The 20,233-nt window shown below is 35.3% G+C and overlaps 1 protein-coding gene across 1 annotated transcript in view; it reads left to right on the forward strand.

Annotated features, from left to right (window-relative positions):
- Positions 1 to 20,233, forward strand: part of CNTNAP2 (contactin associated protein 2) — a 1,027,914-nt gene that overhangs the window by 643,981 nt on the left and 363,700 nt on the right. Inside the window, exon 11 of the mRNA XM_064668935.1 lies at positions 20,019 to 20,125. Coding sequence (XP_064525005.1) covers positions 20,019 to 20,125 — 107 coding nt within the window. The remainder of the gene's footprint in view (positions 1 to 20,018; positions 20,126 to 20,233) is intronic.

The following is a 20,233-nucleotide window of genomic DNA, read 5'->3' on the forward strand; positions in this document are numbered from 1 at the left end:
AGAGAGAAATTATTTGAGTTACTCCTCTGTATAGGGTTTGTATATGATACAGTTTTGAGATGTCATTGAAAGAGCCCCACCACATTGTGGTTTCTTTTACAGTGAAAAAAAAATAAAAATTTAAGGAGGTGGTTTAATTTTCCCCACTAAGTAAAGCACTTGGTTTGATTTCACTTGCTTAAGGTAATTATAGGTACAGTGCCTATTTGGCTTCTTACTTTTTTTGAAAGGCTAGAAATTAATGCAAAGATAGAAATGGACTGGTGTTATATATGATGGGGATTTAACGCAGAAACCTCTAATAAATATGTGCCTTTTTCAGGTTCTATGGCTAACTCTCAAATCTTCCATTGCAGTGTCTTATCCTATATCTAGGAAATGTTTCAAAGGAATTGTGGTGGTTGAACATGTCCTTAATTAAAGAAAGTGATATGGTTTTAGGATATTCATCTATCTCTGTTCACTACATTCTACGTGGCTTGCTCTAACATAAGCCTCAATTATTCTACAAAGCAGATGTTAGTCAGGTGAGGTCTTTCTTTCTTCACTGAAGGATGGAAAGAAGACATCTGATTTTTTTTGTATGTGAAGCTACTCTTATTGCTATGCTCAAAAAAAATGATTTATATATTTATTTGACAAAGCTAACCACATTTGTAGTGTACTGAGATGTAAATTTTTCTGGGTTAAAAAAGGGGTGGAGGGTAAAGGATGTGCAAGCATGTGTATTAGCAGCATAGGTTTTAATACGTACCAAAGCCATTATCAGAGTGTATTCACTCAAATTAAAAAAAAAAAAAAAAAAAAAAAGGAGCTTATTCTGGATCTACTAATTTGTCAAAGGAGAATTTAATCTTTTAGGCTTATGCAACAAGTTTGCCCCTTTTAAATGCAGGTGTTTCTATTTAAAACTCTATTGTTGCAATAAAAATCAGTTTATGTGTGAACGTTATATACTAGGAAGTGAAAAGAAGAGAAAACTCATCCTTTCAGAGGTAATCTAGAAGTGTTGGCATAGTCAGCATCTGGAAGACATTGGGTACCAATATCTGGGTTAATCTCTAAAAGCCGACTCCACCTGTGATCACAGTCTGTAAGATGATCTGGGTGCTTGGTGTCATGGTTGTTCATCATTCCTCTGTTCCTCCAGGCCTCTCCTTTGCCCTGCCAGTGCACCATGACTGTCAGCTTGCTACAGCATACTGCCATGGTAAAATGAATGTTAGCTGACCATCTCAAAGGGCTCTAATGTAGTATAATGTATGGCTCAGTCAAGGGAAGTGTAAAGGAAATATCCTCACTGGTTTGTTGGTTATGTATTGTGACAGAGGAGGCCCTGTTTAGAGTGCAGCATTGCCATACCTTAGACAACATTGGGAAATGGAGCCATTTTAAAAGCTTAGTTTGAACACTCACACCCAGGACATCTCCCTGGAGAGCCTCATAGGACCAGGCAGCAGCAACAGAATGGCCAATGGGCATGCTATGGCTTATAACCTTGTTTATAGTTGTAGATGGAAATAAAACCCATACCTATAAATTACATTACAGTCCTAAATTTAATTAGAACAAGTATGTTTTGGAATTGATGTGAGATGCTTTGACACCACCTACACTTCAAGATTTTGTTGCAAGTGTTGTGCTGTAGGAAGTTTTGAGAGGATGGCAGAAATTAAAATGTATTAGGATATAAGAGTAACAAATTATGACAGCCCAAGAAGAGGTCAGAATGAGGCACTGACATTTTAAAGCATATGTTCATGTATTTTGAGTGTTTCTTGTGAGTAATAAAACTGAGATGCTTATCCCTGCTGGCTGCTAATGATCTTGCAGTATTTTTCATGAGGATAGCATAATTATGTGTCCTAACTTTGGTAACTCTTACCTGTCATTGTTATTTGCCCATGTGCTTTTCAGTTGTCTGAAGCATTTCTTGTGCTTTAAGTTTCTCTATCTGTAGTTTTCTTTTCAGATAAAGTTAACTATGCATCCTGGGCTTTACTATGCAGTTAATACTTGACAGCACCTACTACATTGTTTTCATTCAATTAAATCCTATTGAGAGCCTTGGTGCAGACTATGTGACCTCATGTTTCACAGCTAGGTAACCTCAGGATTCTCAAATACTAGCCTTTTATGACTGTACCATACATTACTACTAATCTAGCAGGAATCTCATATGAGACCCATACATTGCAAAAAGTTCACAAATTTTGTCAGCATGGAAAACCCTCAACTGAGTGCCTCCTAAGATATATTAAAAAAGAAATAACCTCTTTTCCAACATATAGGGACAATAACTACAGGTCTTAGTAACTTTTAAAAATCATATGTAGATTCTACATGTACCAGCAAGAGGAAAACTTGTACAGCAAGAGGAAATGTAGGCCCACTGCTGAACTGTGGCAGGCAAATGAGGACAAGTACTATGAAAAGGCTGACATATTGAACACCTTCTTTGCCTCAGTCTTTGCATTAAAACTGGCCCTCAGGAATCTGAGGCCCTTCAGACCACAGGTGAAGTCTGGAACAAGGAATACATACACTCCATGGAGGAGGACCAGGTCAGGGAGCACTTCTAACAAGCTGGACATACATAAGTCCGTGGGGCCTGGTGGGTTGCACCAACAAGTGCTGACGAAATGGACTGATACCACTGAAAGGTCACTCTCAATCACTTTTGAAAAGTCGTGGCAACTGTCAGAAGTTCCAGAAGACTAGAAGAGAGCAAATGTCCCTCCTATCTTCAAGAAAAGCAAGAAAGAAGATCTGGGGGTCTACAGGATGGTGAACCTCAACTCAGTTCCTGGGAAAGGGATGGAGAATATCTTTTTGGGAACCATTTAAAAGATATGACAAACACAAAGGTCATTGGGAGTTGTCAGCATGGATTTTTTAAGAAAAAGTCATGCATAATCAACCTAATAACTTTCAACAATAAGGTGACTGGGTTGGTGGACAAGGGTAGGCAGTGGATGTTGTTTACCTTGTCTTTAGTAAAGCTTTTAATACTGTCTCCCATATCATCCTCATAGAGCAGCTGAAAAAGTATGTTAGATAAGTGGATAGGGAGTTTAGTTTAAAATTAGTTTAAGGGCTGGGCCCAGGTAGTTGTGATCAGTGGAACAAAATCCGGTTGAAGGCAAGTGACTAGTGTGACCTGACTGATACCCCAGGTACCAATACTGAGGCAAATACTGTATAATATTTTCCTTAGTGGCCTGGATGCTGGGACAAAGTGCACCTTCAGCAAGTTTGCAGATGATACATAACTGGGAGAAGTGGCTGACATACCAGAGTGTAGTGCTGACATCCAGATGAACACCAGAAGGCTGGAGAAAGGGGCCGACAGGATCCTCACAAAGTTCAACAAAGATGAATGAACAGTTCTGAACTTGGGGTGAATTAACCCCATGCACCAGTACAAGCTAGAGGCTGACCAACTGGAAAGCAGCTTGGCAGAAAAGGCCCTGGGGATCCTGCTGTATACCAGGCTGACCATGAATCAGCGGTGTACACTTGTAGCAAAGTAGGCCAGCAGTATCCTGGGCTGCATTAGGAAGAACACTGACAGCCGGCCAAGGGAGGTGATCCTGCCCCTCTACTCAACTTTGGTGAGGACGCACCTGGACTATTGGGTCCATACTGGGCTCCCCAATACGAGAGAGAGAGGTACCTATTGGAAAGAGTCCAGCAAAGGCCATAATGTGATTAAGGGACTGGAACATCTCTCCTACGAGAAGAGACAGAGACAGCTAGGACTGTTCTGCCTGGAGAAAAGAAGGCTTACAATAAGTGAGATAAGAATGTTGTTTTAGTGCAAAATTATCTTTATTTGTCTTTTTCTAGATGACATGTTCACTAGTATTTTTTCTCCTTCTCTTGCATGATAAACTTACTTTTCCTACATCACAGATTTTTCTATTTAAACCTGATAATGTCTAATTTTTTGTTTATGATTTTGTAACACTTTGTTCAGAATTCTAGCAATCAGTTTTGTCAATGGAAGTTCTGGCTTGGGTTGTAGTTTGTAGCCCACTGGGAACCATGTATTCTTCTGTCTGTGAGGACTGTCATTATCTTGTGAACCAAACTCAGTTTTTCACAGAAATTGGTAACATTTTTTCCTGTTCCAATATAATTCAGAGACAGCTTATTTGTATAGCACCACTATTTATAATACATATTGCTTAGAAATAATTTATCTTTGTAGCTGAGCAAATTGCAGTATAATTTCACTGCTCTTGCATAGACCTTTCTCTTGTTTATAATAACAGTGATTTCTGAGTTACAATCTCTCTAATATAAATAATGCATTAGTTCCTAATTTTAATGTGACCTATCTTTGCCAGACTGGTGACTCACTATAAAGATCTTTTTGAGTAGCTTCAAAACTTCAAGCAGATTTTGGTAGCTGATTTATCTCTAGTGATCTATAACATGTGAAGATTTAGCTTTAATGTGTTTGACAGTGCTGTGAGGACCAAAACTGCTAAGAGTCTCTTAGTCTGATTCTCTTGTGAGCCACTTCCTTTCACACTAACATGGGCTCTGCTAGATTTTCATACTCTAAAATCAGGAGCCTAGCACTGTAGTTACAAGATAAGTTTTCTTTGGTGGAAAAGCTGATTGACACAGCTCATTTCCACTTCTGCAGTTCTAGTGGTGATGATTCTTACAGTTTGTAAAGTATCAAGCTTTAAACCCAATTTTGAAATAAACTGCATTTTGAAATAACCATCTAAACAGGTAGAATGAAAGCCATTGCATGGGTAAAGGGAAAGGGCTACAAATTTCCTAAAATGTGCTTGTTACCAAATAACACCAAAGGCCATCCTAGTTCTCTGCTTTGACTTAATAGGTATTTTGCACAGATAGACAGTACTGCACAAAGGGACAAACAATAGGAAGTTACATCCATTGGATCCTGTTGATACCACTTAAGAGCTCTAAATAAGACTATGAATCTGTGTATCCAGCAACACTTTCTGGTTTAAAGGAAAAAAAAATTCCCTCCATCTTTTCACCAAACAGCCAATGTAAAAGAAAAGAGGAAGAAGATCTGTGAAAGACAAGATAGATTTAGTGTAAACACTGAGTCTTTTGGAAGATGTCTGGACCCTAATTTTTTTTGCACAATGTAAACCCAATAACTCCAGAGCATGGATTTAAGGGCTTCCAAATTACCTGCATATTGGCCCCACAAGTCCTCATGAAGAACCAAAAGGCATTCTGTGTGTTAAACATTGCATTTATTCTTCCCACACATTCGCACTTCAAGTTTTAGCTCTACATCTGTATTTGGAATGGGAAGACAAAGAATGATGTTTCCACATCATGGCATTCTGTCTAATTACATCTACTTTTTTGTTTATCAGATATACATGCAGGTCTTGAACTTGGTATTTGTGCATTAACTGTATACAGCTGAAATTTTTTTCGAAGCTTAAATAATACAAAATTTCTTCTCACTGTGTAGTTAAACATATTTTTCAGCATTTGTCTGGTAAAATATCTCTTTGAATGTATCAAGTAACACAATCATAATGTAACTCACTGTTGAACTTTTTAAAATTATCAATAAAACATTAAGTATTGCACTTTATACATCATCAAGAGCAGCAGAATTATGCTTTCTAAGTTTTCTAGGCTTAGTGACAATTTCATCTTGACCCCGTTGCTATTAAACACCACTACAAAATTCTCATTTGCTTTAAAGGAAACAGTACCAGATTGGTTTTTCTTTTGTTGTTCTATCACTCTATCACTCTAGCTTCAAAATGTACTTTCATTTGTGTAATAAAAATCAACACCACGTTGTTGTGCACTGACTCACTTGCCAGGTGAGCCCTTGTGCTCATTCCCTTGGAAATGAGCACTCCACGTGGAGTTCTGCATGGGTTTGGCAGCACAAGTAGCTTCACTATTACAGAAGGAAGTCACACTTAGTCCTTCATTATAGAATGCTATATAAATAAGAGATAACAATTGTTCACTTATCATATAACTTGAAGAAACACATTGTCTATTTAAAATATTAAGATGGAAACACTGTTCAGAAATAAAGAGCTAAGACTTTTAAGAGTCTTTCCAATTTTAGGGAAGAAGTCAAAGATGAGCAAACTCTTTTACATTTTTAGATTAAATTAGTAGTGAGTACCACTAAAAGTATTTTGAAAATGTGATTCACATATTAATTTTGGCAAGTTTGATGTGGTATTTGATAGATTAGAATGGAAAGTCACAAAGGCTACCACTCTTTTCACTTTTCATTGCTCTTTACTTTTTTTGTTTTGAAGTGTTAGAGGAACAGTAATCTCTAGTTTAAATCTTAGTTTACTGTATTTCTGCATTGAAGCTTTACACTTCTCATCCATTTTTGTTGGGCTCAGTTAAACTATGATGAATTCTTCTTAACTGGGTTAAACTTTGCTTGGTCAAGCACCAAAATCAGGATTTATGAGTCTAAGAATTAAGCGCAAATTTTTTAGCAGATCTTGATTCATCTGATGCCCTTTTTAATATAATTTATTTCAGAATTTTATACAGTAAAATGTAAAGAATGGCTGTACCATGCCACTGTATGTAATTACCCAGTATAGCCTTGATTCCAGTGCTCCATATCTGAACAGTAGAGAGCAAATAAAAATATCTTCCCATGAAACACTGAAATATACAATTGTTACATTGATCAAGGAAGAGAATAAGAAGTATTTTCTTCTGAAGTTGAAACATTTCCTTTTGCTATTGACCAGTTTTTGTATTATCTCTTTAGAAAGAAAAGTTTTCCTTATTTGTCTTTTCAGCAGAGCTGGATGCAGGTCCTTGTTTATCAAAACCAGGAACCACAGAAGCCTACTAGGGAACCCGTCTCAGAAATCGTGTTTTAGCAAAGTTTTATAGAGTGGCTGTGGATTCCACAAGAGGCTTTCAAAGCTTTATTGACTTATTTCTGTTGGACAAATTCATATAAATTACAAAACTCTAGTTTAATTTCATCAGATCAGGTTTGTAAATGCAGATTCAGAGGTTTTGCTCTGTTTCTTGATCCAGAAACTTTTTCTAGCTACAGCAGAGCTAAGTTAGTACACAGGCTACATCCTAAGCATTATCACTGTAAGACTGAATCCGTCTACACATTTGTTCCTTCACTGCAAGGACATGAGTAAATGATGCATAACTGAGGATACCCTGTACATAAAAACATTCAATGACTGATAAAATTTTGGGTTCCATAAAGGTCTTTATGATATTATTCATGATTCTTTTGTCTGACCAATAATACTCCTAGCAGCTAGAGGTAGAAAGAAGATGTGTGTCTGAGGGTAAAGCAGACCTAAAGTAACATACCAAGTTGGTTAATTATACTGCTGATATTGTAAGTAAAGTAAGCCACTTTAATCGTACATTTCATTGTTCTCAATACTTATCTATGTTCTGTCTTTAATAGTGACGTTTGTGTTTTAATTTTTTTAGCAGTCACATGCCTTGTAAAAAAATTCTAAAGAATTTAAGACAGTATTTTTTGTAATATCTGTGCATGTACAACGCTTTGTAACTGGGTATGTTTTATCTCACTAGTATTGTATATAAAGCAGAAACTTGTTCCAGTAAGTCAATGGAATAAATCAACTACAAGTTTTTGTTTTCATGGCTAATTCTGTAATACTTCGTTATCAAAACTATTGGCTAAAATGGAAGTTATCTGCAAGACCCGCACTATGTATAGCTGGCACTTTGAAATAGTCAAACAATGAAAAGACATATCATTTTTGCAGCAGTGATGATGATTCTGTCTTCTTTTGTACATATGACATCACGTCTCTTTGAATGTAAGGTAAATAGAAGGCCTTAGCAGATATCCGTAAAACAGTCAAAATACCTTGAGTTTAAAAAGACTGAGTCTTAAAATCAGGGATGAAGAGGTCTTTTTCAGTGCCAAAATGTAAGTGCAAGTATCCTTACATGATGAGTTGATTATATTGTTTCATGAGTAATTTCATCGGCTCTTGAGGTTGCAGCAGTTCATCTTTTTCCTGTCCTTGGAGTCTGTGTTTTTTCCTTATTACCTTGCTTTGAGTGGCTCTCCAATTTCTCTTTTTCTAGCAGTTTGGTTCCCCCAACAGTGTTCACATTTATGATTAAACACTTTATTTTCTCAATTTTTTTCTCTCTCACACTTTTGTCTTCTACACACAGTGTCTCTCTGTATCTGCTTTTCAGTTTTCATATTAAATTCCTTCCTTAGCATTGATGCAGCCAATGGTGCATGACCAGTTTAGATTGCTCCTGTATCAGAGCTACTGAATTTAAGGCTACTTTCTTATTTCCAGTTCAGCTGTCGGTGCAGCTATCAAAGTTGTACAGATTCCTTCAACAGTTCTCTTGCATACTGCGCCACTCAACTGCTCCAACCCATTTCTCCCTCAGGAAAATACTTTCAATTTGAAACAGTGTTGGAGAGTGTTATTACTTGACTTGGTATAGTCTTGTCCATATAGTATATTTTAAATTATATTTCAAAGTGAAAAATTATTCTAAACTATAAAAGATACTCTTCATTTTGAACATGTCAAATGACATATTTCAAGAACTTCAACATGTTTTCCAACATTTGTTCAAGTTGAGATATTAATCAAATCTGGCCCTTTCCTCTGAAGAGTCTGTTTCAAGGAGTGTCACAAATTTAATGACGAACTGTCTGGAAAGCAAAAGCAAAATATTGTGTAGGGAGTTTTCCTTTTTTTTTCCCTCTACTGCTTAAAATAAAACCTCTCAAACTATCTACCAGCCTGTCCTTACTCTCCCAGAATACTAAGTGCATGAGGTATTTCAGAAAAAATACCTCAATGCTGTCAGTATGCTACTATTTATTTCTGTTCTGGCTTTTGCCTTGTGTGCTGGATTTCTGGAGTAAATTTTTGTAACTGAAATATAAACCCTTGAGAAATCAAAGCTTATAATAAACTGAAATACTGACAGACCTTGAACTATGATTTCCAAATTGCAGTGCTTGAAAAGCAGAAAACTAAAATCAGGAGCCTCTAAACTACTCTAAATTATAGTCTATCATTTTTTTCTATAGTGCAATCACAAGCCTATTTAGGTAGAATAATAGATTCCCATCAATGAGCTATTTGTAATTAAAATTAAGCATACCAGGATTGTGTCATTACATTTTTTACAGTCAAGTACATATTATTAAAACAGTTGTATCCTCATAGTTACATTTTTCTTAAAAACAGTTTTGCTCTAAATATGAATTGTTTTCTTGAAAGGACTGCCAATTTTCAGAAGCTTGAAATCCTTGAAAAAGCATGGTGTATGTTTATGCACATTGAATGTAGGTGTTTGAACATAAATGCACATATGTGTGTGCACTCACACCTATTTATTACTTCAATAGTAAGCCTCCTGGCATCAAAACAGTTCATTGCACAAGTTCCAGTTAATAAATGAATTGTTTATTTCTTACAGTACATATCTCTTTTCAAGCAAATTGAAAATTTTAGTGTATTTATCACAGATCTGTGACCACACTGCAGCAGAGCTGCAAATTCATTGTCCATCCTTGCTTTTGATGGCTTTAGACTACAACACTCGTTATATTGTAATTTATAAAAATGTTTTAGAGCTTCTATAAAGGATTAAAATACTGATGTGCACTAAGAACACAGACAAAGAACAGGGGATTAAGTCAGTCTAACCTATATGATTCATGTTTTATACATGATATTTTAGCTGAGAATATTGTTGTTTGTGGTAGATGGCATAGTAAAGGAGAAAAAGCAGATTGTGTAGATTTTAGCATATGCTCCATGATAATCTGGAGGAGAAAAGTGTAGTATAAAAAGATAACTCATTTCTGTGTTACTGGTTATTGTTTTTGTTCCTGATGACTGCAATGATAAGGAGGAGGAAATTCCATTGTGATAATGTCCTACAGAAATATAAATTTTAATCCTTTTTTGTGATCCAAAAATCTTGCAAAGTAAAAAGAAGAGAAATGAGAATAGAGAAAGGGGAAAGGGTTACAAGTGAATATTCACATTATATTGCCTCTAATGAATGATAAACACATAATTAAGCTTTGTGGCTGTATGGGTCAACTCAGGGAGAGTGTTCCACGTGAAGTAAATAATTTGTGAATGCTGTCTACATCTGATTCATTCATGATTGATCCAAGTCAAATTTAAATTAATGACTTGGAGAACCTAGTCTATACGTCCTTGCCAGTACTGAGCAAACTAGGAGCTGGCAAGGATATACCGAAATAAAAGCATACTGACCTCAGCTGTTCTTCTGTAGTACAGGGGGATAACTAAAAGTCTTGGTAGGTTTATTTTTACTCTACCAAGAAATAAGGAAGATCTGAGTTTCTCTCAGAGGCAGGAGAAATTAGTGTCCTTGACTTACGTGTTCTGCTAGGAATTTAGTAATGAAACTGGTATTTATACCAGTTGTCATTAATAAACGTCTCAGAAACATTGACTTCCATTTCGCATTTGCTTCACTGTATAGTCTGTGTGTTTTGCTTTACTGCCAAGACTATGTTTTCAAGGCAAAACCTTCACTGCTTAGGCAGAAAGTGTTTACTATAGCTTACAGAACAGACTCTTCTGGTCATATGGTTGCTGGAATCATCCACTGGAATTAACCATTTATAATCTAAACATTAATGCAAGATGTACAGTTTCTGTGAAGACATTAGGACTTAACTTTACCTTCCAATCCATATTTGTAAGATAATTGGTCTTCTAGGGAAGCTTTCAGTTGTGTCTATCACAGTGAAGAAGGTGGCCAGATTCCTAATAGTAATGATAGTAAAGAGTAAAATAAAAAAACTTAAAAAACTCTACTAAAACTCAGAAGTGTTTTAGGTGAATCAAAAGTCATTCACACTAAGCAAGTAAAAAGACCCTTTGCTGTTGTGATTTTTTTTTAGGACTATCACCATTTTGTAGTATAAGTCATTTAGACAATCTGCACTTTACAAGATCAGCATCACTTTACTAGCACTAAATCATGTTTATCTCAAGTTTCCTTTAAACCACCATGCCATAAAAACAGTTGGGACATTGACTTTCAGTATGTTCAACTCAAAACCTACTAGATATGAAATACAACTCCATCTCATCATGTCATAGCCAGATTAGGATGCTGAGCCAAGACTGTCCTTATATCAATAGTAGTTGATGGCATTTTATAGCTCCACGAGCATCAAGGTGATTTATGTGTTCTACATTTGCCAAGCAAAGCATAGTTAATGGGGTTTTGCATATGATGCATCAAGGCTTTGTCACATATTTGGAGATCAACATGAGATAGCTCTTGTCCCTGATTAAGACACAGGAGATCAAAACAAGTAATGCAAAATATAAGGTTTGCTATGGTATGGACGAAGGAGTGAGGAAGTGTCACAGCCAAGGGCTATGACATGTCCAGTTTTGATGCAGAAGAGGCTTTTAGTATAAAATCATCCATCAGTTTTATAATCATCTTTACGAATAAGTAATTCTTTACATTATAGGAAGAAACATAAAGATTTCTGACTATCAGTTTCTTTATTCCCCAAAATATAAATTTAGTAATAAACTCATTTAAAACACAGCTGTATAAAATCTGTATTTGCCTGTGATTTAATGCATGATCACTTGTGTTTATTAGGGGGGAATATTGTAGTCACTGTTATGTATTATATCAGTTGTTCACTGGTCCATGTGCTGTGATAATTATGATCTTCTAAAGAACAAGAGCAACTTTCTCCAAATGTCTAACATGGATTATAAAGCTGACATCATAAAATCTCAGGAGCTGTATTTCATGAAAACTGTAAAAAGAAGAAATAGTAAAGAGTTAACAAGACACCAAAGAATCTATTTTATGGTTTGTTCTCAAACCCAGCCAGTATGTTCTACTTTACCTATCTGAAGTAATGAAAGAGAGGTGATTAGATGAATACAAAATTAAACCAGTCAGATTTTGAACAGGGCAATGCTTGGAAAGATTTAAAGAGTTCTTCAGAACTCCAGTGACTAAAAACCATGAGATTCTTCTGGAGATTCTCAGTGCTTAACATATATTCTCATATCCCCAGGAGGTCTGAACTGTGCCACATTGGCAAAGTTAGGTTAGTAACTACCTGCCAATTCTCATACGTGTTTATTCAAATAATAAACTCAAAGATACCAGTTCGAAAATAAAGTATTTATGCAGGGTATCTCTCATCTGCTCTAAAAGCAGATAACTAGGTAATAACTAGGCAAAGGTCTTCAAAAGGACATGAAAATGTTAAATAAAACCCCACTGGAGATAGATGATATTTAGTAGCTGGCCTTTCATAACAGTTTAGTCTTCCTTTTGTTTCAATTCATTTAACAGGCTTAAGATAGATGCAAATATTCTTATTTACACCAGCTGAAGACCTAGCCCTGCATTTTCTGACTAAAGCATTGTGCAACAGAAACTATTGTTTTTATCTAGCCTGATTAGTTCATTTATGCATTTGTGGGTTTATCATTTATCTTTCTCTGTAACATTATCATCACATACTCCAGTTTGAAGCTTTTAGACTGGATGTAGCCCATGGGCCATTTCCACCCATTTTGTTCTGTTTTTTCCCCTCCTTTACCTTCTCCACCCCAGAGAAGGTAAATAACAGCTGAACAAGGGCTGGTCTATACACCCTTTCTTCCTGCCTCAACTCCACAGAGTTGGCCTCCTGTTAGCATGAAGCAATTACTAGGAGCTGACAAAAGGGACGTTAGGGCTGTGAAATTCCCTGTGTTAGCTGTTGCAGTAGATTCACACTCCCCTGCTTCTCTTCAGTAGAAGTGGCAACAGTTTGAGTTGGACGAAAGTAGTTGTTCAGCCATCAGATTGTTGAACCTAGGTTGTGCATAACAGGTACAGGAAATTATCTACAAAAAGTGCAGCAAAATGGGTTATTCAGTTCCTGGAACTGCTAAAGTGGAACCAGCATGATTTAATTTTAAGGACCTAATTTGTGAAGTAGTCTGAAAATTAAAAGCAGTAGAAAAGAAAGGGAAAATTAGTCTCTACACTGTTGTAGACAAAATAAAACCTGCATAAAGCTAAGAGGATCACTTAATCCAAATGAGTTAACTGTGGTATTTTTCTTTATGCGTTAGTCCTTCATTAATCATTCTAATGCAAACAGCATAGTATAGCACCTTGCCGGTCTGAAGATAACACCAAAAGTATGTTTGGCAGCCTTTCCTGGGAATATGCCATAAAGGAACTTTGTTTAACCAAATGTCACTGCATATTTTAATATTGATTTGCTGTTTACAAATCACAGTCTTTAAAGGTGCCAAGCATTTTGTTTTGATCTCATGGCGGAACAAGTCTGATAATGTCCACCAAAGAAACATGGCCTTGTATTACCGTTAAGTGATAAAGAAAGGCTAAGTCCTCCTTGGTTCAGGATTATGTAGTTCTGCCATTGTTGATTATATGCATCTGTGCACAATTAGGTTAGAAGTCAGCAGCAAATGAAACTAGTTTGGGAATTACGGAAAATCTAAATTAATTTTACAATCCCTTCCATCTGCCCTTTGTGTTGCCTTGCATATCAGATCCAAGTCCTGTTACTGAAAATCTCAAAGTCACATTAAACACTCATTACATTGGAAGAAATAAGACAGAATGTTCAAGGTAGGTCAGCTGGTTTTACTTTCATTTAGGACATGCTGAAAATCAGGGGCTCTCTATGGAATGGTTAATTTTTATCTGATGTTGGTACAGTAGGACCCTGCAATAGCACTTTGTCCTTTAGTGGATTATTTTATTATTCAGTGTTACTTTCACCATGATGATTGGAATGCATTTTATCGCATTAAAGAGCAGCAACACTGCAAACAGATGCATATGTTTAAAATATTTTTGTGATGTTGTTACTAGCTTACAGAATGTCTTTTAAATAAACATACGTATATTCTGTGATTCAGATTAACATCTGAAAGCATTATTTATTGCTCTTACAAATTATTTTCCTTGTATGTTATTTTAGAGGCCTAATCTTTCATGGTCTTCTTGAGCAGTGAGGTAACTCTGTACAGTAAAAAAAGTCTAAATTTTTATAATGTTTTAACATTATGTTAAACACAATGTTAAACCTAATGTTTAAACATTATGATTTGTGTGTGTGTGTGAATGAAGGATGATGGCAACAGAACAGCATATTCAGCAAGGACAGCAGTATGCATTTTGAAGGATCTTTGCAAAAATTATGATAAACCATGGATTTTAAGGATATGTTTGGAGATGATAAAAAGGGCAATTAGAGGAAAAATATTGTAAAACCATTCAAAACAAACTGCTGGTGGTTAGCTCTGAGACAGAGATATGGACAAAAAAGCGGAACAGAAGCAATTTGGGAGAGAAATGAGAGGTGAGGTGTGATCAGGAGCAAGATTAGGTAGGGATTTGACGATGAGAAGGAAAATATTGAATTTTGTGTTAAGCATAATTCAGCCTGGGTTATTTTCCTTTGCAAAAAGCCTTTAACATTTTGTTCTGCTCTACAGAAATTCTCATGCTGTAATTATCACTGTAACATTTGAGTTCTTTTCAGTACAGTTACGGTCAATATATGTCAGATATCTCATGTTATGTGCTATGTGTAGTTCATTCCTTCCTTCTGACCTCTCAGGCGGAGGAGTAATAGCACAGGTGAATGTTTTGTTTTGGTGATTTCTTTGGCTTGATTGTTTCAAATTTATATAAAAGGAGAGTTGATTCAGGCTGTAGCTGTGCACAAGCTGTATTTTGCACTTATGCTAGAGATAGGAAGTGTAAAAGGAGAAGGCAAGGAAATTAAGGGAAGGTCTGTGCTTTACAGTGCTAAATAGTGAGATATTTGATGATTCTTCCATACTGAGGGACTTTATTTAACAGTCTCTGCGTGGCCATCTGGACATTTGACTTCCTGTTCAAAATAACTTTTTATCTTCCTGATCAAATGATCTCCAAACCTCAGAATTGGAGAACTACTATACACTTTTGGCACAGTATGTCTCGGGAAACTAGTTAATATATTAAATATCCATGCCCTAAGGTATATAGTCCTCTGAAAAGACTGAGGTAGTGACCAAAACCTGTTGACTTACAGAGGTTAAATAGCACAGTCACAACTGTGCTATATAAGAAAATATACATCTTGTCACAGAATGAGAAATAAGAGATTGAAAGACATACTTTTTGGTTTTTATGGAACATGAAAATATCTGGATCAGAAAAGCATCTGGAGTAGACCTCAGAGGCTATTCTCCTGCCTTCAGGCAGAAACAAACATACTTAAGGCATTCCTGATGTATATTCTGAAAATACTTTTTAACCAATAATGAACCTCATTGCATCTTTGCCCTTTCCCTGTGGAAATTTCTAACAGTTTGTAACCTTCCTGTTTCCAACAACTTTTTGTGCAATTGAAAATCAGCCATTACTCATTTCTGCTGAATAAGTTGTAAAGATTTCTTTGTGGGTCTTTCATATCACTCTCCTACTTTTAGTGACATTATGAAATCTCTTTTCTCTTTCTTCTCTTTCTTCTCTCTTCTTTTCTTTCATCTTCTTTTTCTTTCTTCTTTTTCTCTTTTCTTTTTTTTTTTCTTTCTTGCTGGAAATAGTCTGTCAGGTTCACTTAGGATGATTGTACCACAGATGGAACAAACAAACAACAAAAAACCCTAAGCAAATAAAAAAAAAGCTCATGGCTTTGTATTATTATGTGACAGAATTAACTTAATGTAATTTAACAAATGGAAAAAGAGAGATCCAGAACACCAGGCTCCTATTAATCTGCCTTCAGTAGTCTTACTATTCTTTTGAAGAGAATAACGAAATAATTATCTTTCCTGAAGTAAATGCAAGGTAGAGTAGAATGCAGCAGATGTTTATCAACAGTCAATAGTTCAGGATTAACCTGATCTCCTTCTCTGATAAAGCACAGTATTTTTTTCCTCAGACAGGAGAAGTGCAATAGATCTAGTTTGTCAGATGTCAATAAAACATTTGATATAGTGTAATGATGGAAGTTATTAGCTAAACCAGGAAAGACAGGGTTTAAGAGAAGAATTCCAAAGTGAGTTGTGAACTGTCAAATGGAGTTGCCTCTCAATTTATACTGATGGGCTAGAGGCTGGCTGAGAGATGTGAGTTGCTCAGAGATCAGTGCCAGAGATGATCCTATTTAATGCTTCAACCTTGGCTAAAAATTAGGAATATCTTGCTGAAATGTGCTAATGATAAAGATTCAACCTAGAAAAATAAGCAGAAATATTTGGATGACACAGTGGAAGTTACAGTACAGAGTGATACAGGATTTCCATATAAAGATGGAGGTCATTGTTTGGAAGTGACAAAAAGAAGATGAGTGGGAATGTACTGAAGGTGTTTAATGCATTGAGCATTCTCAGGATGACTTTGAGCTGCTATTTTTTGACAGTCAGCAAAATGCTATATATTAAGCAAAATAATTTCAGTAGAGAAATACAAAAATGTTGATCAACTCCGAAATCACAAAACATTGATAAAACCTCCTCTAGAATACTGAGGGGAATGCAAGTGCAAGCGGGAACAGGGCTATGAGGAAGAACTACAGAAAATCTCTTTTCCAACAGGAAGACTTTTTCTCACAAAAATACAAACTAAGAAAAGTTTTGATTGCTCTCTGCAAAGTATTCAGACGTAAATCCCAAAGGAAAACAAAAGTTGTTTGACACACAAATCAATCTTACAAAAGAATTACCAAACAAAACAGCATCTGTAAACTCTCTATGCATAAATTTTGGATGGAAATTAAAAGAAAGTATACCACACTTGAAAGGATGAAGTTCTAGACTTTCCTTTCAGAAGGAGTCGCAGAACAAGAAAGTTCTCAAAATGGAATCAGTAACATTTTGTAAGAAGCAGTTCTTAAAATGTAGGTGTACTCAATGGGAAGACACAGAACCCAGTGATGAGGAACTTACTACCAGTTCTGTTTTGTGATGATTTCTAACTTCAAAGCCTGCTTCTGGAGGGAAGTGCCATTTTGAAGGCTTGTTTTGTTTTGTTGTGTTTTCTATTGCTTTTTATGTAATGCAGCCTCATTTATAAAGGAGACTAAAGAATTTAATTAGCTAGAAACAGTCTTTTAATACAAAAGAACTGCAAAATGTTGATTTTGAGTGTACGCATTTTGAGTCTATACTAAATGATAAATGTAAGGTAAATAAACTATATCATTACATCTGCTTAAAAATTTCTCTACCAAGATGTATATGGACATTTTTATATTATTCTCATTCTATAGAAAGAAAAGTGTTTGAAAAATAATGAAGTTTACAATGATAAACCATATTCCTCATGATACATCTACTGAATTCAAAGAGAGGTTCTTTTGTAATATCTACATTCTGGATACTTAGTATTTACTGTAAACTCTATTATAGCAGGTAAGATCTGTCCAAAAAGTGGACAGATGAGCATCAGATTATGTTGCAGACGTTTTCTAATGGATTTAATAGAAAATAAATCTTATAATTCTATCTGATAAAATAAACTAACAGAATAGTGAGGGCGGAGAGAGAACTTTGGGAAATGGTCTTATAGTCTGATATAAACTTCAGTATGCACTAATATTAAGATATTGTTTACTCCCTTTTTCTAACTACATTATCTTTAGAACAGGAAAAATTAGATGAGTAAAAAAGAAATTTTGCAGATGCAGACTACACTAGTCCAACCATCATAGTGGAAACATAAAACTAACATCAAGGAGTTTGCTGAATATATCTGGTTTTATGACTTAATACGCTCCATTAAATGATACAGATAAATATCTGTTTTTCATTTTTCTGAAGGTAAAGTCATTTACCCCAGTTATACAGTCAATAATGTGGTATCTTTACTAGTTATGCTGCAATAAAAGTAAGCTATACTGCACTAAAATATGAAACTAGTTGCTAACATTACGTGTGAGACTTCATATAAATAGCTGGTGAAATTGGTATAGGAAAATGTTTGGTTTGGTCATTGAAAAATTACTTTTCAAGTAATGTATGTTCAATGTAAATGGAGTAGAAAACACATAAAAGCAAGTTATTCTGAAAGGCTGGGAAAAATACAAAACCATATTCAGATTTAAGAACTTTTGTAGTTATTTATAACCCTGAATAGAAGTTACTTTTATGAGATTATTTTTGAAATGTCATTGCTCTTAGCTTTCCTTACTTTTTTACCCACCAACTATGGATTCATGTAAATTGTTAATTGTTTGAATGTTTAGAAATGTGCTATTATATGCCCTTGTTTTTCTTCTGAGGTGTTGAGAACATAACTGAATAGCAGTAATCAGCTCTATCTATTCATTTAGCCTACCACACTTACAAAACTAAATGAATTCATTTAAACCATGTTCAAAACATAATTTATTGGACTGTGATAATTGCCTCAGGTGGTTTCACTATATTTTACTGTGAAAAGAAAACTTTTAAATGTTTTGGGTTTTGTTTTAGAAGAGCATTTATTTAAGAGCTATTTTTAAACAAACCAGTATTTTCTGATCTTTGCAAAAGAATGAATAGCCTTGAATAATAAAGGCTGATATAGGATATAAGACAACTATACTGTATATATTCTGAGGTACTTGTACTGGCATGCATAAAACAAAAAATAGTTTCTACATGTGAGTACACAATGTTCAAATCTCTAATGCATATTGTGACAAAAGTTATTCTTGGCATATATTATATATATATATAAAATATATATATAATAACATTTTGCAGCTGTTAATCGGAACTTGAGGAAATAGGAGACCATAAGTTTGTAGGGGGATGACACAGACACTTCCAGTTTCAATAAATTTCTACATAGGAAAGCAAAGATTTCCTTGGGTGGTGTTTATGGAAGTATATTAACTATCTCAGGAATACAATGAACTTCAGATTTATCTTAGAGATAAGGATATTTCATTTTTAATGCATTTCTGAAAGTATTTTGTTTTTCTAATAGTGAGTCTCCTAGTTTTGATTTTTTAATGTTATAATTAAAAAATGTAGATTTGGCCAAATGAAAATGAAAGAAAAGCTCCTTTAGTTCTTGATCAGAAATGCAGAGCCTGTACTGAGTCTGATTGCAATAAAGTTAATAAGAAAAAAAAAATTCTTTGAAATGGTATTTCAAAGCCCTTTCAAAGAAAAGAAATTTAATAGTTTCAGAGGTTAAAGTACATGATAGTTCCCATTTTTTACTACATTTGATAAAAAAGAACCTGGCCAAAGTCAAATCTTTAAAATCACATTGCGATAATATTTCAACCAATAAATATATGTTCTGCTATAACTTTGACTTTTTGCCGTTCCACTTTTTCTTTTGCATTCCTTCAACTCTCCAGTAAGAGTGCAGCTGGAGAAAAAAACAAGTGTGTGAGAGAAAGGTGAAGAATACTTGCCACAAATCCCTGAGAAGGAAAAACTTACACAGCTTTTATAGTGAAGCCTATTGCTTGTTTTAATAATGCAGCATTACTAATTTCCTTCCATCCTAGCTAGCAGGCAACCTCCCTCCCCTTTACCCTATTGATGACAACAGAAAGATAAATAGCAACTCAGTGGCATTTTGTTTTTAACTTTCAGTCAACTGTGGGACTGGACTCCTCGAGGCGTGACACCACCTGCACAGCAGGAGGAGATATGACTTGTGATGTTCTTTTTGTTTTGACAGCTCAGTACCAGTCATATGTAACTTAGAACCCTGATTTATGATGGGTGGCTCTATTCCACCTTTATTGTGTTTTTTTACTCTTTGTAAAAGGGCTGCAGCAAAGCCTTGATGATATTTTATGCCAGTTGTGTGTTCAGATATAAATTCTATTAATCTGCCTAAAATAGCAAGGATTATTTACCAGACAAAGGCATGATACTCTGCTTGTGCAGCTCAAAATTTAGCTTTATGTAAATCTTGATGCTCATTTTGATTTTTCTTTCTGTCTTTGCATCTCCTCCTGACAGGTGTGTGCCCAATCACTGCGAACATGGTGGAAAATGCACCCAGACGTGGGACAGCTTCAAGTGCACTTGCGATGGAACTGGATACAGTGGCGCCACTTGTCATAACTGTAAGCCATCTTGCAGTTTCAAAATGTCAGTGGAGGAGGGAAGACACATGTTTTAGTTGAGATAAAAAGCCAAAGTCTTCTTTTCTGGTTGTTAAAGATCCTCAAACC

The sequence above is a fragment of the Pseudopipra pipra genome, chromosome 1, assembly GCF_036250125.1.
Source record: "Pseudopipra pipra isolate bDixPip1 chromosome 1, bDixPip1.hap1, whole genome shotgun sequence".
Taxonomy (NCBI): domain Eukaryota; kingdom Metazoa; phylum Chordata; class Aves; order Passeriformes; family Pipridae; genus Pseudopipra; species Pseudopipra pipra.